Raw genomic sequence first — 26,006 nt, forward strand, 5'->3', positions numbered from 1 at the left:
AACTGTATAAGCCCCAAAATCTAAAGGTAGTCATTGTCATTTAGTACAGAATCATCTGGATGTATATATCTTTTTTATTTATATATATTTTATATATAATATATATTTTTTGATTTATATATACACATATATATATATATATATATTTTTTATATATATATATATTTTTTTTATATGATATATATGCATATTTTTATATTATATATATTTTTTTTATTTATATAGTCTTTTATATATTTTTATATATATATATATATTTTCTTTTTTATATAGTTTTTTATATTATATTTTTTATATGATATATATGTATATTTTTATATTATACATATAGCTATATATATATAGCATAGTCTTTTATATATTTTTATTATTTTTATTATTATTAGTCAATTGAGTAGAAAAAAAAATTACAGAAACAGATAAATCAGTCAACTTTTCAATCAGTATATATCAGTTGCCGAGGAAAGAAAACGTAAGCACAAAAAGCTGCAAGTGTGAACAGCGTCATATACTTCAGTCAGCACGCTCGGCGATGTTTACCGTGTGATCACATGACCGGGGCCGTAGACGGTATATGAGGTTACATACAGTCTGCAGTCACCCGGCGTCCTGTCAGTCAGCCCTCGCCTGGTCCACTCCGCCCCCAGCCGTGGCGGCTATGCCTGGTTTCCATGGTTACCGCTAAGTTGTTGTCCCTGGGAGGCCCGGGAATCGGGTGAGGATCTGGCTGCCGTATTATGAAGCTGTAGTCACCCCGGGAGAGTGCGGCCATTTGTACGGTAGGAACCGGCTGGAGGGGGGAGAGGAACTGAAGGAGAGCGTCCATAGCAACGGTGCCTAGTTACCGCAGCCTGCCTGTGTATAGGATGAAAGTTTTATAAGTGATCTGCGGTTACAGCCGGCTATGGGCGCTGTACACATTGTATATATGTGTATTATAAAGAAGGTATGGGGCAGTGATACTAGTAGGTGACAGTACACATTAAACCAGTGTTCCCCAACCTGTGATGCTCCAGCTGTTGCAAAACTACATCTCCTAGCATGCCTGGACAGTCTTGGGCATGCTGGGAGTTGTAGTGTTGCAGCAGCTGTAATACCACAGGTTGGGGGAATCAATGTATTCGCCTAATGTTGGCACAACCGTACAATTTTGGTAGGACCGGGTAACCATCTAATGCAGTGTTTTCTGAGCCTTTGGCTGTCTGGGCATGGTGGGAGTTTGAAGTTTTGCAACAGCTGGAGACACGCTGTTTTGGGAAAACACTGATCTAATGTGTATAACTTGTATGGCCAGTGTTCCTTCATCAGATGTCAAGGGAAATAATGTGAGATTACCCAACCTCAGTGATGTCTGCCTTTTTAAGAACACATGCACGCTCAGCCTAATCGATCATGCATGTGTACAGGAGGAATAGCTAAACAGCCAAACAAACATTCGGCTATTGAAGATATACAGACACATCTGCATTATGGCTCTGTTTTGGAGTAGGACTGCCCTAGATGTGTATGAGCCATATGTATGCCTCCAATCTGATCGGGATTAAAATTATCTTTATGTATTCTTTATGTATGGAACAATTCTACCGTAAAATTGCACTCCGCTATACAGGCTCCATGCTTGATTACATGTATTCTAACATAAAATGTTGCTAAAATGGTATTCCAGTCCCAAAGGTGCCCTGATCCCCCCACAGCTGCCATTCAGTGCCCCTGGCGGCAGCAGTTACCCATCTCAGGGTGCATTTACACCACGTTTTTGCAATACAGTTCCCGTATACGTTTTCAATTTGAAAACCGTACGGAACCGTATTGAAAACCGTATGCATTGACTCTCCATTGAAAACCATATGCCAAACAATGAATCCAGTTGCATCCGTTTTGCGTCTTGTGTCGTGTGCGTTTTTGTCCATTTTTTCGCATACCAAAATCGTAGCCTACCACGGTTTTTGGTCTGGATGAAAAACCGTATTGAAACCGTATACGTTTTTTTTAAGGGTGCATTCACACCACGTTTTTGCAATACAGTTCCCGTATCAGGTTTTTAATGAAAAACTGATTCCTCAAAACCGTGCTAAACTGTATCAAAATGTGTGTACAAATTTTAACCCGTATACGGTTTGAAAAGTGATGTCCGGTTGCATCAGTTTTTTTAAATAAAAAACCGTATACGTTTTGAACTTTTCATTCCATTATGAATAAAGTTTAACTTGCTTGATTGAAATTCCAAGAAAAAAAATTGTGCAAATTCAAAAACCATATGGTGCAAATCGGATGGAACTGTACGCACATATGGTTCTCTACAGTTTCCATGTTAAAAAAAAAACACATACGGTTTCAATACGGTTTTTCACCTGGTCCAAAAAAACGTGGTAGGCTACGGTTATGGGTAAGAGTAAAAAACGTACAAGACGCAAAACGATGGCAACCGGATGCATTGTTTGGCATACATTTTTCAGTGGACAGTCAATGCATACGGTTTTCAATACGGTTCCGTACGGTTTTCACATTGAAAATGTATACGGGAACTGTATTGCAAAAACGTGGTGTGAATGCACTCTAACAAAAAGTCATTGGGAACCATAGAGAACCGTATGTGCGTACAGTTCCATACGTTTTTTGACTTTGCACAGTTTTTTCTCTTGGAATTTCAATCAAACAAGTTAAACTTTATTCATAATGGAGTGAAAAGTTAAAATCGAATAGTTTTTTTTCTTAAAAACGGAAGCAACCGGACATCATTTTTCAAACTGTATACAGGTAAAAATTTGTACACACATTTTGATACAGTTTAGTCCGGTTTGGAGGAATCCGTTTTTCATCAAAAAACCTGATACGGGAACTGGATTGAAAAAATGTGGTGTGAATGCAGCCTCAGCCAGTTATCAGCCACATAAAGCTTCACATCTATTATGACTTTAGTGGAACTACAGTGATTCATTGAAGACAATTGTAGAATGGTGGCTCCTGTTGATGTATACCAGTGGTCTCCAAACTGCAGACCTCCAGCTGTTGCGAAACTACAACTCGCAGCATGCCCGGACAGCCGTTGGCTGTCCGGGCATGCTGGGAGTTGTAGTTTTGCAACAGCTGGAGGGTTACAGTTTGGAGACCACTAATGTATGCCATCGGATCATCCACATCTAGGAATTCTCCTGGGAAGTAGATTGTAAGTATAGTTTCGATACTGACCGTGATGAGGAACTGGGGGATTTTTGTTTGTTTAGTTTTTTTTTTTTTTATAATTTTGGGCTTTCTTTCTAATATGTCTGTTTTACAGCCTAAGTGTTGACATAATGAAAGTTGAAACCCAGGCTTGCAGTGAATCGGAGGAAGACTCGGGGGACGATGAAGAAGACGAGGAAGAGTCCGAAGCGGAGAGTTTAAGCAGAACATCCCCAGCAGACAAGGAATCCACCATTGAAAATGCAGACCCTAAGCACCCTAACGCACTAGAGGAAAGCCAAAGTCAGGACACACGGCACCAAGCACAGGAAACGCCAAAGATAGACATCACTACGGACACAACAGACCAGTCCAAAAAGAAAAAGAAGAAAAAACGCAGGTGCTTAGCCTTTGTTGGGATCCACCACTATTGAAATGTGCCATAGTCTAAGCTAGGAAAAAAATAGTTGCCCTTATGTGGGATAAAGTCTGGCAATAGAGCAGTGGTCTCCAAATGGTGGACCTTCAGATGTTGCAAAACTACAACTCCCAGCATGCCTAGACAGCCAATGGTTGTCTAGGCATGTTGGGAGCAGCTGAAGAAATCCAAACTGATGAAGATGGTGTCTATTGGGGGGTCTGAAAGCTGACACCCCAACCAATGACTAGAACTGTTACAATAAAACACTTTTATTTCAACATTTTTCAGTTATTGCTTAGAGATATATGGATTGCAGGCTCTCCGATGATTGCCGACCCCTAAGTCATTTATACAAAGTCATTTATTGACATTATAATCATTCAAATCAATAGATAAATGAACAATTTTAGTATGTTTATTATCAATATATTATATGATCTGATAAATATTTTTATTTTTTATTTCAGGGCTGTAGGTATCAATTTAACAAGCTGCAAGTATGAGAGTGGTATGTTAACTAAATACAGTTGCATATATACAATACTAGCTGAATATCCGGCGTTGCCTGGTTTTTCCTTCCTAATCCTTGTTGGGGAGGAAAATAAACAGGAGGAAGATTTTGACTGCATATCCCATCCCCATATATTGTTGTCATATCCCAACCCCATATCCCATCCCCATATATTGTTGTCATATCCCAACCCCATATCCCATCCCCATATATTGTTGTCATATCCCATCCCCATATATTGTTGTCATATCCCATCCCCATATATTGTTGTCCTATCCCGTCCTCCTATCCCGTCCTCCTATCTCGACCTCCTATCTCGACCTCCTATCCCGTCCTCATATCCCAAACTGTAAGATGTGTACCAGGTATTGAAATATCTCCAGCTGTACGGAAGTTATGTGGGAACATACATTCCTCCTATCCCATCCTCCTATCCCATCCTCCTATCCCATCCTCCTACCCTGTCCTCCTAACTTGACCTCCTAACTCAACCTCCTATCCTGACCTCCTATCCCAACCATCCCGTCCTCCTATCCCGACCTCATATCCCAAACTGTTAGATGTGTACCAGGTACTGAAATATCTCCAGCCGTACGGAAGTTATGTGGGAACATACATTTCCTATTGATTTGCATGGAACTTTAAACAAAAAACCCCGACCCTCACAAATGGGGGTAGTTAAGGGTTAAATTAACTATCCTATATTTTAAGTGGACATATAAGTAACATGTGACCAAGTATTATCGAAATATCTCCAGCCGTTTGGAAGTTATGCAGTAACATATATTTCCCATAGACTTGTATGGGACTTTAAACATAAACCCCGCCCCTGGCAAATGGGGGTGAGTAAGGGTTAAATTACCTATCCTATGTTTGTTGTAGACATATAAGTAACATGTGTGCCATGTTTTATGTTAAAGGGATATTCCAGGCAAAACCTTTTTTTTATATATATCAACTGGCTCCGGAAAGTTAAACAGATTTGTAAATTACTTCTATTAAAAACTCTTAATCCTTCCAATAGTTATTAGCTTCTGAAGTTTTCTGTCTAACTGCTCAATGATGATGTCACGTCCCGGGAGCTGTGCATGATGGGAGAATATCCCCATAGGAACTGCACAGCTCCCGAGACACAAGTCATCAGAGAGCAGTTAGACAAAAAAACAACTCAACTTCAGAAGCTAATAACTATTGGAAGGATTAAGATTTTTTAATAGAAGTAATTTACAAATCTGTTTAACTTTCCTGAGCCAGTTGATATATAAATAAAAAAAGTTTTGGCCTGGAATACCCCTTTAATATCTTTAGCCGTTTGGACGTGATGCTGGAACATACACATACACACATATACATACATACACACACGTTGAGTTTTATATATAGAGATTACTGTATAATGTTAATTTGGCTGATTTACATAGACGTTATTTATATATATATATATATATATATATATATATATATATTAGTCTGTAGCTCTATGGTGAAAACAAGGATCTGTTTTGATTAGGGTGTATTCACACAGCATCAAATAAGCTGCGGATGCGTTGAGTTACAGCAGAGCGAGCTCCCTGCTGCTGCTGCCATAGCTCTGTGTGTGTGTCCGCTCGTTACCTCAGATTTTCCCGCCAGCAGTTATGAGTGGACACACAGAGCTACAGCAGCATCAGGGAGCTCGCTCTGCCGTAACTCTGTGTGTGCCGGCAACGCTTTCACAGCGTCAAATACACTGCAGGTGAGCTCCCATGTAAATACACCCTTTAAGGGGTACTCCGGTGGAAAACTTTTTTTTTTTTTTTTTTTTTTTTTATCAACTGGTGCCAGAAAGTTAACCAGATTTGTAAATGACTTCTATTAAAAATTCTTTACCCTTTCAGTACTTTTAGCAGCTGTATGCTACAGAGGAAATTCTTTTCTTTTTGAATTTCTTTTTTTGTCTTGTCCACAGTGCTCTCTGCTGACACCTCTGTCCATGTCAGGAACTGTCCAGAGCAGCATAGGTTTGCAATGGGGATTTTCTCCTGCTCTGGACAGTTCCTGATATGGGCATCAGGTGTCAGCAAAGAACACTGTGGACAAGAAAAAAAAGAAATTCAAAAAGTATAGAATTTTCTCTGTAGCATACAGCTGCTAAAATGTACTGGAAGGGTAAGGATTTTTTAATAGAAGTCATTTACAAATCTGTTTAACTTTCTGGCACCAGTTGATATAAAAACATGTTTTCCACCGGAGTACCCCTTTAAGAGGACCTGCGGCCAACCCCAAACAAAATGTGATTTTACTGTTAATAAACAGCCTGCGCTACCCTGATCACATACCCTTTGTATAGTTTCTTGATATGACCTTCTTTTCCTGAGATAGGAAGGTTTATAATTTGTCTGACAACTCAAGGATCAGTCAGATGGACATGACTGTCAGGTGATGGGCGAGATTTTACAGTCAGGGTGTGTGCATGTTGTACATTGAGGGGCATACATACCTAATACACTTCTATGGGATAATACATTTCTATGGGATACATACCCAATACACTTCTATGGGATAATACACTTCTATGGGATACATACCCAATACACTTCTATGGGATAATACATTTCTATGGGATACATACCCAATACACTTCTATGGGATAATACACTTCTATGGGATACATACCCAATACACTTCTATGGGATAATACACTTCTATGGGATACATACCTAATACACTTCTATGGGATAATACATTTCTATGGGATACATACCCAATACACTTCTATGGGATAATACACTTCTATGGGATACATACCTAATACACTTCTATGGGATAATACATTTCTATGGGATACATACCCAATACACTTCTATGGGATAATACACTTCTATGGGATACATACCTAATACACTTCTATGGGATAATACATTTCTATGGGATACATACCCAATACACTTCTATGGGATAATACACTTCTATGGGATACATACCTAATACACTTCTATGGGATACATACCTAATACACTTCTATGGGATACATACCTAATACACTTCTATGGGATAAAACATTTCTATGGGATACATACCTAATACACTTCTATGGGATAATACACTTCTATGGGATACATACCCAATACACTTCTATGGGATAATACATTTCTATGGGATACATACCCAATACACTTCTATGGGATACATACCCAATACACTTCTATGGGATAATACATTTCTATGGGATACATACCCAATACACTTCTATGGGATAATACATTTCTATGGGATACATACCCAATACACTTCTATGGGATAATACACTTCTATGGGATACATACCTAATACACTTCTATGGGATACATACCTAATACACTTCTATGGGATACATACCTAATACACTTCTATGGGATAAAACATTTCTATGGGATACATACCTAATACACTTCTATGGGATAATACACTTCTATGGGATACATACCCAATACACTTCTATGGGATAATACATTTCTATGGGATACATACCCAATACACTTCTATGGGATACATACCCAATACACTTCTATGGGATAATACATTTCTATGGGATACATACCCAATACACTTCTATGGGATAATACATTTCTATGGGATACATACCCAATACACTTCTATGGGATAAAAACACTTCTATGGGATACATACCCAATACACTTCTATGGGATAATACATTTCTATGGGATACATACCCAATACACTTCTATGGGATAAAAACACTTCTATGGGATACATACCCAATACACTTCTATGGGATAAAAACACTTCTATGGGATACATACCCAATACAATTCTATGGGATTCTGCACTCCCGTTGACACTTTGGAATTTTCCCGAAGTGTCAATGGGAGTGCGGAATCCCATAGAAGTGTATTGGGCTATCATGTTCTGCCAGCGGGATTCTGCCGTGTGAATAGACCCTTATAGTTGGACACCACCACCTGCCCCTCTCACAAGTGAATGGTGACTATTGTGTATCTGCATGTATATGGAAGCCAGCCTAGCCTACACTGGTGAGTGGGGTAGGAAAACAATAGGAATGCTATGAAAACCATAAATCTATGAAGATTTGCTTGTGTTTCAGTGCGTCGTGCCGCTCGGGTGTGCGGATTGAAGGAAGTTGGAGAAGAAGAGGAGTGGACGGTTTTCTGGACAGACTGCTCCGTCTCACTGGAGCGTGTAATGGAAATGAAAAGATTCCAGGCAAGTTCACAGGCGAATAATAGGTTTCCAAATAGAATCATTCAGCTTTATCTTTCTTATTTTTAAATTGATATTTACTCAACAGAAAATCAACCACTTCCCAGGAATGAGTGAGATCTGTAGGAAGGACTTGTTGGCCAGAAATATGAACCGTTTGCTGAAACTTTTTCCTAAAGACTACAACATCTTCCCACGAACCTGGTGCCTGCCTGCTGAGTGAGTGCCGGAGTTATACAGCATTCTTTCACAATTATAAGGCTGTGGTTTCTTCAGAACTATATCTGTGATTGTCTATCATTAAAGGGGTACAACGGTGGAAACGTTTTTAGTTTTTTTTTCTTAAATCAACTGGTGCCAGAAATTTAAACAGATCTGTAAATTACTTCTATTAAAAAATCTTAATCCTTCCAGTACTTATTAGCTGCTGAATATTATAGAGGAAATTCTTTTCTTTTTGGAACACAGAGCTCTGGGCTGACATCATGACCACAGTGCTCTCTGCTGACATCTCTGTCCATTTTAAGAACTGTCCAGCGTAGGAGAAAATCCCCATAGCAAACATATGCTGCTCTGGACAGTTCCTAAAATGGACCGAGATGTCAGCAGAGAGCACTGTGCTCATGATGTCAGCAGAGAGCACTGTGTTCCAAAAAGAAAAGAATGTCCTCTATAATATTCAGCAGCTAATAAATACTGGAAGGATTAAGATTTTTTAATAGAAGTAATTTACAAATCTGTTTAACTTTCTGGCACCAGTTGATAAAAAATAAATAAATAATGGTTTTCCACCGGAGTATCCCTTTAAAATTGGAAATTATAGTTTGATTAGTGGGGGTCTAACCTCTGGGACAGCTGGCCATAGAGCGCAATGAAGGGGCTGCACAACTCCTGTAGGTGCCTCACCCACTTCATTGTTTACTTAGGTATCTGTTCCTTATACTGCAGCTTGTCCATTTCATATGATTGCCACTGGGTCAGCCATTGAAGGCCTATTCTCTTATAGTTCCAGAGAACCTGTTTAAAAACATTGTGGCAGAAATGCAATAAGAGACCCAGTGTTCTGCTATATACACCAGGTCTTTGTACAGCACATAAGCCATCAGTTTATTACATACACTGATGCATATGTGTAGTTCGGTGTTAAAGGGGTATTCCAGGAAAAAACTTTTTTTCTTATTATATATATTAACTAGCTCCAGAAAGTTAAACAGATTTGTAAATGACTTCTATTAAAAAAATCTTAATCCTTCCAATAATTATCAGCTGCTGAAGTTGAGTTGATTTTTTTTCTGTCTGGCAACAGTGCTCTCTGCTGACATCTCTGCTTGTCTCGGGAACTGCACAGAGTAGAAGAGGTTTTCTATGGGGATTTGCTTCTACTCTGGACAGTTCCCAAGACAGGTGTCATCAGAGAGCACTTAGACAAAAAAAAAGAACAACTCAACTTCAGCAGCTCATAAGTACTGAAAGGATTAAGATTGTTTAATAGAAGTAATTTATAAATCTGTTTCACTTTCTGGAGCCAGTTGATATAAATTTATTTATTTTTTCCTGGGTAACCCCTTTAAAAGGTAACCTGTCACCAGTATTATGCTGTCCAAGCAGCAAGTGCAGGCAGCACCATTCCGACACACTATGATTTACTCTGAAATGCCTGGTGGTTTTAGACAAATCATAGTTTAAAAATGCCGCCAGGACCTGAGTAACTAGTCATTGTGGTGGTTCCCGATGGCTTCTCTCCAATCTGCAAGTGCTGAGTGACGAGTCCCTCCCTATACACAGATAAGAGACAACTCACCCTGGGCTGGTGGGGTTGGGAGTAGCCACCAGAATCGAACCCCCTGCCCACCTTCTGCAGGACCACCTCGGTGCCATCTGCATTTTTAAACTATTGTGTCTGTGAAACACCCGGATGTTTCAGAGTAAATCATAGTTTGTTGGGATTGTGCTGCCTGCACCCACTGTTTTGGCAGCATAAAACTGGTGACAGGTTCACTTTAAAGGTGTATTCCAGGAAAAAACTTTTCTTCCCAGAAAGTTAAACAGATTTGTAAATTACTTCTATTAAAAAATCTTAATCCTTCCAGTGGTTATCAGCTGCTGAAGTTAAGTTGTTCTTTTCTGTCTGACAACAGTGCTCTCTGTTGACACCTCTGCTTGTCTCAGGAACTGTTCGAAGCATTAGAGGTTTGCTATGGGGATTTGGTCCTACTCTGGACAGTACCTGAGACAAGCAGAGGTGTCAGCAGAGAGCACTGTTGTCAGACAGAAAAGAACAACTTAACTTCAGCAGCTGATAACTACTGGAAAGGTTAGGATTTTTTTATGGAAGTAATTTACAAATCTAACTTTCTGGAGCCATTTGAGATATCTATAGATATATATAACGTTTTTTACTGGAATACCCCTTTAAAGGTGTTACACAGCATAACTCTTTGGCTCTATTTCTATGTACACAGGACAGCAAAAGGAAACAATGTATTCTTTCATGAAATTGGAGTCACACATAGGCCAAACGTATGGTCAAACATGTTATGGAGGCACTATTATGGTTCGTGCAACTCAGAAGTTATGCAGTGTCACAATGCATTTACATATATTTGCCCTTAGGGTTGAACTGCCTGTGCATTGTGATCTCTTTCTGAAATATGCAGTCGGTTTACCTGCAGTCCTATGTAAAAATATATAATGGCCACTTATGTTTTATCAGGACTTTGCATATTATGTATTTTAAATAATCTTCCTGGTGGTGGATTGTCTTCTATAAATGCCCTTTTGTTCTTTATTATAATATTCCTGAATTAGTAGACTGTGAAATGGTTCATTAACCATGGGCTCAATCATGTCTGCTGAAGATAATGGGAGAGATATACTATGTGTGATGTTTTCATATGCTGCTCTTAAAGGGGTACTCCGCTGCTCAGCATTTGGAACAAACTGTTCCGAACGCTGAAGCCGGCGCCGGGAGCTCGTGATGTCATAGCCCCGCCCCCTGGTTCCAAATGCTGAGCAGCGGAGTACCCCTTTAAATAATGCTGCACTCATTTTCAGTTCACTGGATTTGTAAATCCAGTGGCTCACTGGCTGCTGTTGCACCCAGCGCAGAAATATAAGCTAGTTATGATCTGGGGTAGATTTCTGCGACTTATGGTGTTGCAGATTGCCCCTAAAGTCCCATGTGATGAAGGTATGCCCCCTTCACTCCTCTTATACGAGAAGCCCCCTTTCAGCCCTCTTTATGCCTCCTTCCTTCGCCCTTGATGCAAGCAGCATATATCATCAAAAGTCGCACATTTTTGCACATAACCTGTGACTTTTGAGCATAAACGCTGCAGGTAAGCTTTAGTGAATGTCCCCAGTATTGCTTCACCCTGGTAGTTTCTGTGTATTTCTATAACTAAATTGTGGTTTATTTATACACCAAAGTTATAAATTGTTTAGTAATATTCCTTTTGTCATTTTCTCTACTTTTATGGTAGTTATGGTGACCTAACGGCCTACTGTCGCACCAAGAAAAACAAGACTTACATCTGCAAGCCTGATAGTGGCTGCCAGGGTAGGGGCATTTTTTTATCCAAAAACATGAAGGACATCAGACATGGTGACCACATGATCTGCCAACAGTATGTCTCTAAGGTAATATTTATTTTTTATACTTTACTGGAGTTAAATCTCCAAGCATATAAAATATGGCAGAATTCCGCATAAACTATATACTAATCCATGCATTCATTTTCTTAAAGGAGTACTCCGCTGCTCAACGTTTGGAAAAAACTGTTTCGAACACTGGAGTCGGCGCCGGGAGCTCGTGACGTCATAACCCCGCCCCCTCATGACATCACATCCTGCCCCCTCAATGCAAGTCTGTGGGAGGGGGCGTGACATCCGTCACGCCCCCTCCCATAGACTTGCATTGAGGGGGCGGGGTGTGACATCATGAGGGGGCGGCTATGACGTCACGAGCTCCCGGCACCGGCTCCAGCGTTCAAAACTGTTTTTTCTAAACGGTGAGCAGTGGAGTACCCCTATAATGTGTAAGCAAATTCATCAGTGTCCTGTCATAGCCGTCATCATACAAATATTATCCTCATATTGCTTGTTATCACTATATTTCCACAGCCATTCCTGATTGATGGGTATAAGTTTGATCTACGTATATACGTCCTCGTGACCTCTTGTGAGCCCCTGCGTATTTTCATCTACAACGAAGGCCTTGCACGATTTGCAACAACAAGTTACACAGAACCTAGTCACGTCAATCTGGTAGGTGGCCTTTGGATGTAGATTGTTTTATTATGGCTTTTAATAGGGCTTAGTGGCCCATATATATATATATATATATATATATATATATATATATATGCTCTCTCTTTACCCCTGAAAAATTATTTACAAGTATTTTATACTTCCATATTTGAGACCTTATTATTTCTTTGTATTATTTCTTTGTAATTATTTACTTGGTGATTGATCAATACGTAACACAATAATGGAAAACTCATTCTGACAGGATGACGTCTGTATGCATCTGACCAATTATGCCATCAACAAACACAGTGAAAACTTTATCAGAGATGATATGACAGGTAGTAAGAGGTGAGTGCCATATTACATCATGAATCAATGAAGATTATATTGTTAGGTTAATGGCAAATATTCTAAACTGAAACTCAAACTAAATCAGATTTATTTGTTCAACTCCTCTGTATCCCTGCAGTTATAATATGTATCTTATTACATTTTACTCTTGCTATTTTAATTCACATGTTTCTGATGACATATTAACCCTCCACCCCTGTACTGACCTACTTAAAGGGGTAGTTATATTCTCTATGCACACTTAAAGGGGTACTCCGCTGCTCAGCGTTTGGAACAAACTGTTCCGAATGCTGGCACCGGCTACAGCGTTCGGAAGTTTGTTCCAAACGCTGAGCAGCGGAGTACCCCTTTAAGTATTGCCCAGGTGTAGAACTTCACCGCTTCCACTAGTAATCACTTAATAACACTCTTGGGCAACAGTACACTGTAATAATATATCCACGCACTCACGATTAGATGAATTTCTTTCTTCATTTTGTTCTTAGTTTTCTGTAATTTTCAAAGCTTTAAACAGTTTGTGTAGTAAAATCCATAAAGCAGAAGCAATCACGCTAGCAGAGATCTTAACACACTAGTCGGGAGACATCAGGGTTTGACGCGACGTTTCGGGGGAACGTCCCCTTACTCATGCGTACTAGAGCCTGGTCTTCCAAGGCATTAGAGGAGATAGGACACGTGTGGATAATTAACCCTTCTTTCTACTTATTTATTTTAACATTTGTACGTGGCCTCTAAACCAATATCTTGGATTACAGATATACATTTACAAAATAGCTTTTAAACTACAGACTTTTAAGCCTGATGGAGCGATCGTCTCAAGGTATGTTATCCAATATGCCTCTCGTTGCAAGAGACGCCTGCGATTTGCATTGTCATTAGTATCAGTCTGAACTTGTCCCAAAATCTGCCAGCGCACTTCGTTAACCCTATGTTGTCTTTCTAAGAAGTGTTTTGCCAAGGTTGATTCACTATACTTAGTAGACTCTCCTATTGATTTAGTGCTAAGGGCATTCCTAATCAAGTTCTTATGTTCTGTTAACCTCACTTTTATTTTCCTGCTTGTTTGACCGACATAACAATCTCCACAAGGACATTTAATTGTGGATAGCTTCCTCCAATCGGAGGTTAAAAGATTGGAGAGGTGTCTACAGGATACCACACGCTTTTTATAATCACTGTCAAAGATCGATGCTAGTAACATTAAGTTCCTCTGTACTCTAGACATCCAAAGTTTGTATACAAACATTCCACAGAGTGAGGGTGCACATTGCATCCATGAAGCTTTATGTAAAAATAAACAATTAAGTAACCGCATGATTGCTTTTCTTATGGGCCAAGTAAACATCCAATTTTTCCTACAAGTAGGCGGGACTTCCATGGGGTCCCCCGTCGCCTCAAGTCTGGCAAATATTTGTTATGCATATGTTTGAGAATAAGGTAATCTTCTCCTTCCACAGCATGGACACACCACGAACATGGATGCGTTACGTGGATAATGTGTTCATGCTGTGGGAGGGATCAGAGGACTCCTTACTTTATTTCGTGCAAATTCTAAATGAAGCCCATCCTACTATCAAATCTTAATCTTACTTATGATCATCAAAATATACAATTTCAAGATGTAGAGGTGCCAAAAAAACGGGAATTAATTTGATACTGCTTTGTACATGAAGAGTACAGATAAAAACAATTTGTTACATAAAAAAAAGCTTCCATAAGCCTAGCATTTTCCGTGGACTGCCAAAAAGCCAGTTTATTCGAGCAAAAAAAATCATTAATAATGAGGAAGAATATGAAAAAAGTAAAGAGATCATTATAAAAAAATTCCTAAATAGGGGTTATGACAAAAAAAGATCTAGAGAGGATTAAAAGTGAAGTGGCCCTTGTAGATAGGTCAGAATTATTTAAAAGAGAAAAAAATAACTAAAAAGATGGTTTGTGTAATGTACGCTAGTACTTTTGATAGACATATCAATCTAATCAAGAAAACGGTGAACAAATATTGGGGTATACTAAAATCTGATCCCAAATTTGGTAATTTATTTTAAAGAACCACCTATGTTTGTGTTTAACAAAGGAAAAACAATTGGAAATAGTCTGATATGAGGTGACATAAGTGGGAGAAAAAAGGATTACCAAACCTTTTTGGGTACAAAACAAAAAGGAACATATCCTTGTCTGTCATGTTCACATTGCAATAATGTGATTAAAGGGGAAGACATATACCATCCTAAAAGTAGATTCTTTTTATGCTTACTGTAAAATTTCTTTCTCGGAGGATCCATTGGGGGACACAGAGACCGTGGGTATATGCTGCTGCCACTAGGAGGCTGACACTAGGCAACAAAAAGAAAGCCGGCCCCTCCTGTTAGGATATACCCCGCCTATAGACTCTGAGCTAATCAGTTTAGTCCCAAAGCAGTAGGAGAGGACCGACAGGGAAAGAAATAACAGCAACTGTCCAAGGGAAACACAGAGAAAAAATAACCAAACCTACCCCCGGACAGACAACTGAACCAAAGACACCAGAACAAATGGGTGGGTGCTGTGTCCCCCAATGGATCCTCTGAGAAAGCGTCCCCGGGTGGGAGAGAACTCAAGCAACTCAGGTGGAAGGCTGGGCCACAACCGCCTGCAATACCTTGCGACCCAAGCCTGCGTAAGCAGACGCAAAAGTGTGCACTTGGTAACATTTTGTAAAAGTGTGCTAGGATGACCACATGGCTGCCTTACAGATTTGCAAGATTTGGAGAGGCCATGAGGCCCAGACGGATCGAGTTGAATGAGCTGAGACCCGGAAAGGCAGAGTTTTCCCTTTGCAGCTGTAGGCTTCCAAGATGGCGGAAAGGATCCACCGCAAAATGGTTGCCTTAGAAGCAGGAAGTCCCTTACGATGACCCTCGGGAAGCACAAAGAAAGAGTCACACTGGTGGAAAGATTAAGGGACCGAAAGGTAGATCCGAACAGCCCGAACCATGTCAAAACAATGAAGCAATGTTCCCTGGGATAGGACGGAGCTGGGCACAAGTACGGGAGAATGATATCCTCATTCAGGTAAAAAGAGGAGACCACCTTAGATAAAAAGGTGGGGATCGGTCAGAAAACGATTTTGTCCTGTTGCAGGACCAGGTAGGGGGAACGGCAGGGGAGAGCCGCCAACTCTGACACTGTCCGGATGGAAGTGACCGCAATGAGGAAGGCCACCTTCCAGGAAAGGATGCAAAGATAAATGTCCCAGAGAGGTTTAAAGGGGGTACCTTGCAATGCATAGAGAACCAGATTCAGATCCCACGGAGGAGTAGGGGATCTGTACGGCGTACAAGGTCTGTAGAGTAAGAAGGAGACTCTCCTGATTCTGGTCCCTGGTTGGAGCCTTGATCAGGGGGTCGTCCAGGTAAGGGATCACGGACAAACCCTGGGCTCAAAGGATGGCAATCACCGCTGCCAGAACATACTGCTGATGAGGCGGAAAAATCGGGATGTGAAGGTACGCGTCCCGGATATCCACTGATATCACAGAACGGAGAGACTCCATACGGAAATGACGCAGGACTAGGTGGCGGTTGAGGAGCCTCAGATCCAGGATATGGCAGACGGAGCCCCCTTTTTTGGAGACTATGAAAAGATTTTAGTAGAACCCTGAAAAATCCTCCTCAGGAGGAACTGGGATGATCACTCCCTGAGCGAGAAGGGTCTGAAGTGCGACCCGAAAGGCCACCACCAAGGAAGGAGAACTAGGCGGTCGGGATCGAAAAAAGCGGTCCCTTGGAAAGGAAGCAAACTCGATCCGATAGCTGTCGGAACCGACATCTCGGACCCAAGAGTCCTTTACCTGAGCAAACCAAACGTCCTGGAACAGGGACAAATGACCTCCCACCCGAAAAGAATTCCCGGGTGGGGGTGTTCCTTCAGACGGAGGGAGGCTTACGGGTGCCCGACTTTGCTGTAAAGCGGCCTGAACGGTTATCTGACTTCCAGGAAGGACGTGCCTTGAAGGAAGGAGCCTTCCTATACTGTGAGGGTGCCAGCCTGCCCGACCCAGGCCAAAGGGCCGAAAGGAGGTTGACTAATGGGAATCGGTCAGGGGGACTTGTTCTGCAGTAGTAAGGAGCTCTTACCTCCAGTAATCTCGAAGATATACTCGTCCAGGCGTTATCTGAAGAGCCGGGTCCCGGAGAAAGGAAGTTTTGTGAGAGACTTCTTAGAAGTGGCATCGGCTACCCAAGTCTTCAGCCACATGGAGTTATAAATCGTCCCCAGGTTACCTGTAGCAAAAGCCGTACAATGGGTGGACTGCAAGGAAGCAGAGCACAAGTAATGTCCAGCATTGTAGAGTTGAAGTGCAAGATCTGCCAGATCTTCCGAAGTGGCCCCAGACAAAATGCCCTGGTGGAGTTGGAAAGCCCAAACAGACAGGGCCTTGGACACCCAAGCAGAAGCAAAAGCGGGAACCAAGGAAGAACCCGCCGGTTCAAAGACGAACTTGGCCAGATTCTCGATCCTCTTGTCTGCCGGATCCTTAAAGGAGGCCGCATCCGCCAATGGTAGAGTAGTCGATTTTGACAGACGGGAAACCGGAGGATACACAGCAGGTGGTGTTGTCTATTTCACAATCAAGTCCTGGGAAAATGGAAACTGCGTTTGAACCTTCTTAGTTCCTTGGAAGTGTTTGGAAGGTGTCAAATTCAGCATGAGAGCTGAATACCTTAGGAGAGCATCGGGAGCTGTGGAGGGAAACTTGTGGAGCTGGGTCCAAAGTTCCAGGGTCCTCTAGGTGAAAAATGTCCCTGATGGCTTGCACCAAGCTGGGGGGGGGGGGGGGGAGGGGGTCGTTAATGGGTCAAAAATACTCACCCTGTCCCAGAAAATGAACTTACCTAGTGAAGTCTTCAGCCAGCCTTTGAAGCCTGCATCATGCCGGGCTGAGAGATCGAGACGAGCAGGTAGAAAGGGGGACCTGGACCCAGGCGCTGGCTGGTGGCTAGAAGGGGTTAACAGTGCATAATCTATGCCTGTGCCCCTTCATCGCATATAGGGGGAACAGTGAGTGCCATGCTCCTGAACCCCCACCTAAAAACAAGGAAATAAAAAAAAACTAAATACACTTCCCTGAACTAAAAAATAAAAAAGTAAAAGATCAGGTCTGGAGAACTCCAGACCTGCATCTGCCTCCTACAGACACTAAGCTAAAACTGATTAGCTCAGGGTCTGTAGGCGGGGTATATCCTGCAGCAGCATATACCCACAGTCTCTGTGTCCTCCAATGGAGCCGACCGAGAAAAAAGGTTTTAAAATGTCATATGTATGTTGAAAGGTCCTTGTTGAGATTGTTATGTCGGTCTAACAAGCAGGAAAATAAAAGTGAGGTTAACAGAACATAAGAACTTAATTAGAAATGCCCTTCTTAGAAAGACAACATAGGGTTAACTAAGTACGCTGACAGATTTTGGAACAAGTTCAGACTGATACTAATGACAATGCAAATCGCAGGCGTCTCTTGCATCGAGAGGCATATTGGATAACATACCTTGAGACGATCGCTCCATCAGGCTTAAAAGTCTGTAGTTTAAAAGCTATTTTGTAAATGTATATCTGTAATCCAAGATATTAGTTTAGATGCCACGTACAAATGTTAAAATAAATAAGTAGAAAGAAGGGTTAATTATCCACACGTGTGCTATCTCCTCTAATACCTTGGAAGACCAGGCTCTAGTACGCATGAGTAAGGGGACGTTCCCCTGAAACGTCGCGTCAGACCCTGATGGCTCCCGACTAGCGTGTTAAGATCTCTGCTAGCGTGATTGCTTCTGCTTTATGGATTATACTATACAAATTGTTTAAAGCTTTGAAAATTACAGAAAACTAATCGTGAGTGCATGAATATATTATTACAGTGTACTGTTGCCCAAGACTGTTACTAAGTACTTAAAGGGGTACTCCACCCCTAGACATCTTATCTCCTATCCAAGGATAAGGGATAAAATGTCTGATCGCAGGGGTCCCTCTGCTGGGGACCCTCGCAATCTCTTCTGCAGGCCCCAGAGTCATCAGCTCTACGGAGCTAAGTTTGCTCCGTGGCTGATAACTCACGATACAGGGGATAGCTTTTGTGACGTCATGGCTCTGCCCCTCGTGACAACACACATTGCCCCCCTTAATACAAGTCTATGAGATGGAGCGTGTAGACTTGCATTTAGAGGGCGGGCGTGATGTCTTGTGGGGCGGAGCCATGACGTCATGGACCACCGTCCCCCGTATCGTAAGTCATCAGCCACGGAGCAAACTTAGCTCCATAGAGCTGATGACTCGGGGGGGATGCAGGAGAGTGGGACCCCCGTGAATAGACATCTTATCCCCTGTCCTTGGATAGGGGATAAGATGTCTAGGGGCGGAGTACCCCTTTAAGGAAGTGTCATCAGTAGTGGGATTTTCTGTGATAAAGAGTAGAATTCCACTCGAAACGCGTCCAGTTTTTGTTACCTGTATGCACTATGGTGTGATTTTCTGGTTTTAAGATGTGGAAATAAAGGCTGAAGTTTTATCCTGATGCTAGATCACCTGCCCTTTTCTACACTCTAAGTTTAGACAAGGTACAAGATAATATGGCATTCAGGCCAAACATCATAATGTTATTAGGGAAACTACAGGCCAGACCTGCCATTTTTTGTAGCCCAGTCCAGATTGATTGACATGATGTGCACCGTATTAATGAATATGGCTGTCGCTACATGGGATTAGGTAAAGCCACATGCCCTCCTTAACTGTACTAATAAAAATGACTGCTTTTCCAGCAAAAAAACAGTCCTTCCATCGACGGCAATATAAAAAAAAAATTGTCAGAATATGTGTCAGAATATGGCGATACATAGCAATTTTTTATTTAATTTATTTTAGGGAGTAAAACATAACCAAAACTGCCAAAGTTTACTATTAAAAAAAAAAAAAACAACCCATAAAACAAAGGTGTATTTAAAAAATATCACTGCATTGGAAGAGGTTGAAAGAACACTAAAACAATAGTACATTTTATACATTTTGTGTGCCACATTAAGATTCTCATTTTGTCCCATGTGATTTTTTTTATTTTATTCTAATAATAGAAAACTATCCACTCTAAGGACCTGGCTTGAGAACAACCACTACAACACAGCAAAGCTCTGGGAGGATATTGAAGATGTCATTATCAAGACTCTGATATCTGCGCACCCGATCCTCAAGCACAACTATAGAACTTGCTTCCCAAACCATATCGCAGGCAGTGCATGTTTTGAGATTCTTGGATTTGACATTTTGGTGGACAAGAAATTAAAACCTTGGCTGCTAGAGGTAGAAATCTATTTCCTCAATATGTTTTTATATCTGATGACAAAAACTTTAATATATAGCCAATAGCGCAAGGTAGGAGAGAGTGAGAGTATAATCTTTATGGAGGGGTTAAAGAAATCAAGCTTAGAAGTCACAGGTATGTAAAGTCACTGGTATGCGTAAAAAAACGCTATCCTGAACGTGGATAGTGTTCCTACATGGGGGAAAAGTACCTAATATCCATGTGTTATTAGATCAAGAAATCGGATCCACCTTTGTTACAGCAGTCATCTGTTCGGGCCGCACGCTTTGTGTGGGAGATAGCCCTGGACGGTGGCTGTGCTGTTAAAAAATACCTCCCCGAGTTGTGATGTCACTATGGAAGCCTGAGAGGATCAAAATTACTCAGACGCGTTTAAGAAACAAACGGTTTCCTTCATCAGGGAGGTTTTTATATCTGCATTTTCATCATGCAGCCTTGGGCAAAAAAAACAAAACGTCTAGAGCTACAGACACCAAAAGTTGGTGTGACCGCTTTTGAATTTAATGTAAAAGTTAAACAAACTTCTGATTTGTCAAGGAGACATGTCAGAAGTTTGGATCTGTGGTGGTCTGGGTGGTGAGACCTCCTCTGAACACTAGAAAGAATAGGAAAAAGCGCTCAGCTGTGCACAGTGACCCTTCGATTTTTCTTGGATCTCCTCCTCATTGAATACATACACTGTGCACTCCACTTTCTGAGTAGAGCCAAGAAGAAACAAAAGGGACCCAGTGCTTACCCTGTGTCTCTGTTCCAGCATTTCATGGGGTCTCAGCATTTGAACCCCCACCGGCCCAAACTTCTGACATGTCAGAAGTTGGTTTACGTTTAATAACACTTTAGGATAACGGGTACCTTTCATCAAAAAAACTTTTGATATATTATAGATTAATGTATGCAGAATAACTTTCCAATTGCATGTTATTAAAAAATATGCTTCTTTCTATTTAATGTTCCACTTTGAAAAAATAACCACTAGAAAGTCTCCCTACCAGTCCTGGCCACAAGCCTTTTTTGATAGATTACAGACTCATGCTGGAGTCCTAAATCTCAGACTGCAGCCGGGACACAGACAAGGCAGGGAGCAGTGCTGAGCTTGTCTGTGTCCCGGCTGCAGTCTGAGATTTAGGACATCAGCATGAGTCTGAAATCTATAAAAAGAGGACTAGTAGAGAGACCCCTAGTGGTCATTTTTTTCAAAATGGAAAATTAAATAGAAAGAAGCATATATTTTAATGACATGCTATTGGAAAGTTATTCTGCATACATTAATCTATTATGTATCAAACGTTTTTTGATGAAAGGTACCCTTTAAATAATATATTTATTCTGTAGAATGTTATATTAAACAATAATAACTTTTTATTTGGTACATTTTTTAAGGCTTCCTGTATAACTTGGATGATATATATATCTGTTGTATAAATAGGTGAACCATTCCCCAAGCTTTACCACAGACTCCCGCTTGGACAGGGAAGTGAAGGATGCTCTGCTTTATGATACCCTGAATCTGATCAATCTCCAGGCTTGTGACAAAAGGAAAGTTCTTGAGGAAGATAAACGCAGAGTTAAGGAACGTTTACTGCAGCGCAATCTGCCCAAGGAAAACAGGTGACAATAACACTTTCCCCTTTTAAAAATATATATTACATAGGATATATTTCTTTATAATATAAATATCCATCCATCTACATTTTTACATCATATCACATAGCCTACATTATATTATGAATTAAAGGGGTACTCCAGTGGAATTCTTTTTTCTTTTTTCAAAACAACTGGTGCCAGAAAGTTAAACAGATTTGTAAATTACTACTATTTAAAAATCTTAATCCATTCAGTACTTATCTGCTGCTATATGCTACAGAGGAAGTTGTGTAGTTCCTTCCAATCTAACAACAGTGCTCTCTTTTGACACCTCTGTTCATTTCAGGAACTGCCCAAAGTAGAAGCAAACCAAATAGCAAACCTCTCCTGCTCTGGACAGTTCCTGACATAGACAAAGGTGCCAGCAGAGAGCACTGTGGTCAGACTGGTAGGAACTACACAACTTCCTCTGGAGCATATAACAGCACATAAGACTGGAAGGCTTACAATTGTTAAACAGTAATTTACAAATCTGTCTAACTTTCTGGCACCAGCTGATCTGAAATTTTTTTTTTCCACCAGAGTTCCCCTTTAAAGGGTACTCCGCTGGAAAACATTTATTTTTTAATCAGCTGGTGCCAGAAAGTTAGACAGATTTGTAAATAACTTCTATTTAAAAATCTTAATTCGTCCAGTACTTATCAGCTGCTGTATGCTCCAGAGGAAGTTCTTTTCTTTTTGAATTTCTTTTCTGTCTGACCACAGTGCTCTCTGCTGACACCTCTGTCCATGTCAGGAACTGTCCAGAGTAGGAGAGGTATATTAGAGGATTTTCTCCTACACAGTTCCTGACATGGACAGAGATGTCAGCAGAGAGCACTGTGGTCAGAAAGAAAAAATATTAAAAAAGAAAAGAACTTCCTGTGGAGCATACAGCAGCAGATAGGTACTGGAACATTAAGATTTGGATTAAGATTTTTAAATAGAAGTAATTTACAAATCTGTTTAACTTTCTGACACCACTTGATAAAAAAATAAAAAAAGCTTTTCCACTGGAGTACCCCTTTAAGTATTATCAGCAATATAATTTTCATTGGGTTCAGGAGTCAAAATGGCTCGTCTATGAAATAGAATCTTAGCTTCTGGGATGCAGTCACAGGTCTTTGTCAGTGCATGCTGACTGTGAGGAAATACTAGTGCATACCTAGATAAAAAATGAGGTATTCAGATCAGTGTTGCTTCATGTCCAGTCATAATAGCAGTTTGTAGGGAAACAATATAGTGACAGGTCCCCTTTAACCCCTAAAGGACGAGCGCCGTAAATGTACGGTGCTGCTAAGAGATACTTAGCGCACAGCACTGTAAATGTTCCCTGCGTTCCTAAATCACCCCATCTCTGGACACGGTGATCGGGCCGGGATGGCTGCTGTTATTCAACATCACCCACCCCGGCATATCGCCCAGGGGGGTCCTGAGACCCCCCTTTGTCTGCTTTTCTGGGTCAATCGGGTCACTGGTGACCCAGAAAATAACGGTGATTGGTGCTGTCAGAGATGGCACCAATCACCCTTGCCCACCAGGAGTGAGGTGGCACTGGTGCCACCTCACGATCCCCGTGATTGATCGGCCGACCAATCACAGGTCTTCCGGGGCGGGTGATCGGCGGTGGCGGGGATCACCTTACCGGCGGGGATCACCTTACCGGCGGGTCCGGAGCGTGGCAGGATCCAGGAGCAGCAGAAGGTGAGGCCTGTGTGCCTTCTGCTGTTGCTTAGCAACAACTCTCAGCATGCACAGCCAAAGGGCATGCTGGGAGTTATAGTTTAGCAACAGCTGGAGGCACAACTACAACTCCAAGCATGCCCTTTGGCTGTCTGTGCATGCTGGGAGTTATAGTTATGCAACAGCTAGAGGCACATTTTTTCTATGAAAAAGTGTGCCTCCAGCTGTTGCATAGCTACAACTCCCAGCATGCACACAGACAAAGGTCATGCTGAGACCTGTAGTTGTGCCTCCAGCTGTTGCATAACTACAACTCCCAGAATGCCCTTTGGCTGTCAGTGCATGCTGAGAGTTTTAGTTTTGCAACAGCTGAAGGCACGCTGGTTGTGAAACATTGGGTTGGGGTTTGTGTGAATGTACCCTAAAAACACTACACTACACTTACACAAAATAAAGAGTAAAACACTACATATACACATACCCTTACACTGTACCCCCTCCCCCCCTGTCCAGGGATGCTGGGAGTTTTGCAACAGCTGAAGGCTCCCTGTTTGGGAAACACTGCCATAAGGTATTTGTGGTGGCGGAGGAAAGTGTAATGCTTGCATCCAGGTCCGCCCCTATGCCAATCCCCAATTAGGGCCTCAAATGCGCATTGCGCTCTCTCCCTTCAGAGCCCTGTCATATTTCAAGGCAATGGTTTAGGGTCACATATGAGGTATTTCCGTACTCGGGTGAAAATGCATTCGAAATTTTTTACACTAACATGCTGGTGTTTCCCCATACTTTTCATTTTCACAAGAGGTAAAAGGAAAAAAAAGACCCCCAAAATTTGTAACGCAAGTACGGAAATACCCCATATGTGGACGTAAAATGCTCTGCGGGCGCACAACAGGGCTCAGGAGTGAGAGCGCACCATGTACATTTGAGGTCTAAACTGGTGATTTGCACAGGGGTGGCTGATTACAGTTACAGCGCAAAAAAAAAACACCCTATGTGACCCCATTTTGGAAACTACACCCCTCACTGAACGTAACAAGGGGTACAGTGAGCCTTAAAAGGGTATTCCAGGAAAAAAACTTTTTTTATATATATATCAACTGGCTCCAGAAAGTTAAACAGATTTGTAAATTACTTATATTAAAAAAATCTTAATCCTTTCAATAATTATCAGCTACTGAAGTTGAGTTGTTGTTTTCTGTCTGGCAACAGTGCTCTCTGCTGACATCTCTGCTTGTCTCCGGAACTGCACAGAGTAGAATAGGTTTGCTATGGGGATTTGCTTCTAAACTGGGCGGCTCCCGAGACACGTGTCATCAGAGAGCACTTAGACAGAAAAGAACAACTCAACTTCAGAAGCTCATAAGTACTGAAAGGATTAAGATTTTTTAATAGAAGTAATTTACAAATCTGTTTAACTTTCTGGAGCCAGTTGATATATAAAAAAAAGGTTTTTTTTTCCTGGATAACACCTTTAACACAGGTGCATGACAATGTTTTGTTAAAGTTGGACGTGAAAATTAAAAATTAGATTTTTTTTCACTAAAACCCTAAAGTTTTCATTTTCACATGGGGTAATAGGAAAAAAGCCCCCCAAAATTTGTAACCCCATTTCTTCTCAGTAAGGAAATATCCCAAATGTGGATGTAAAGTGCTCTACGGGCACACTACAGGGCTCACAAGAGAAGGAGCGCCATTGGGCTTTTTGACAGATAATTGTCTGGAATTGAAGGCCATGTGCATTTACAAAGCCCCCAAGCTGCCAGAACAGTGGACCCCCCACACGTGACACCATTTTGGAAACTACACCCCTCACGTAATGTAACAAGGGGTGCAGTGAGCATTTACATCCCACAGGTGTCTGACATATTTTTTGAACAGTTGTCCGGACCCCTGGGGATCAGGAAAAAGCAAATATATTAAACAAATTCTTCTCCACTGTGTTCACCGAGGAAAATGAAATGCCAGGTGAAATACAGCGAGATAAGGTAAACTCCCCAGTACAGGTCACCTGTCTAACCCAGGAAGAAGTACAGTGCCACCTACAAAAAATCTAAATAGACAAATGGCCAGGTCTAGATGGCATACACCCCCGTGTTCTAAAGGAATTAAGTAATGTAATAGACAGACCCCTATTTTTAATATTCATGGACTCTATAGTAACAGGAACTGTCCCCCAGGACTGGCGCATGGCAAATGTGGTGCCAATATTTAAAAAGGGGACAAAAGGTGACCCCGGAAATTATAGGCCTGTTAGTTTAACCTCTGTTGTATGTAAATTGTTTGAGGGTTTTCTACGAGATGCTATTTTAGAGTATATTGATAAAAATAAATGTATGACACCATATCAGCATGGCTTCATGAGGGATCGGTCCTGTCAAAGTAACCTGATCAACTTTTATGAGGAGGTGAGCTCCAGACTGGATCAGGGGGAATCGCTGGATGTCGCATACCTG

The 26,006-nt window shown here is 41.3% G+C and overlaps 1 protein-coding gene across 4 annotated transcripts in view; it reads left to right on the forward strand.

The window, feature by feature from the left end:
- Positions 1-555: 555 nt before the first annotated feature.
- TTLL13 (tubulin tyrosine ligase like 13) overlaps positions 556-26,006 on the forward strand; it is a 52,255-nt gene continuing 26,804 nt past the window's right edge. Inside the window, exons 1-10 of one of the 4 annotated variants that reach the window (XM_056572019.1) lie at positions 556-715; positions 3,278-3,562; positions 4,051-4,091; positions 8,179-8,297; positions 8,383-8,513; positions 11,777-11,933; positions 12,417-12,560; positions 12,808-12,893; positions 19,997-20,222; positions 21,671-21,852. In XM_056572019.1, the coding sequence (XP_056427994.1) occupies positions 672-715; positions 3,278-3,562; positions 4,051-4,091; positions 8,179-8,297; positions 8,383-8,513; positions 11,777-11,933; positions 12,417-12,560; positions 12,808-12,893; positions 19,997-20,222; positions 21,671-21,852 (1,415 nt within the window). In that variant the 5' untranslated portion in view covers positions 556-671. Of the gene's footprint in view, positions 780-922; positions 947-3,277; positions 3,563-4,050; positions 4,092-8,178; positions 8,298-8,382; positions 8,514-11,776; positions 11,934-12,416; positions 12,561-12,807; positions 12,894-19,996; positions 20,223-21,670; positions 21,853-26,006 lie in introns of those variants that run through there. The other 3 variants (XM_056572017.1, XM_056572020.1, XM_056572021.1) reach the window with 3 other exon arrangements.

The sequence above is a fragment of the Hyla sarda genome, chromosome 4, assembly GCF_029499605.1.
Source record: "Hyla sarda isolate aHylSar1 chromosome 4, aHylSar1.hap1, whole genome shotgun sequence".
NCBI lineage: Eukaryota > Metazoa > Chordata > Amphibia > Anura > Hylidae > Hyla > Hyla sarda.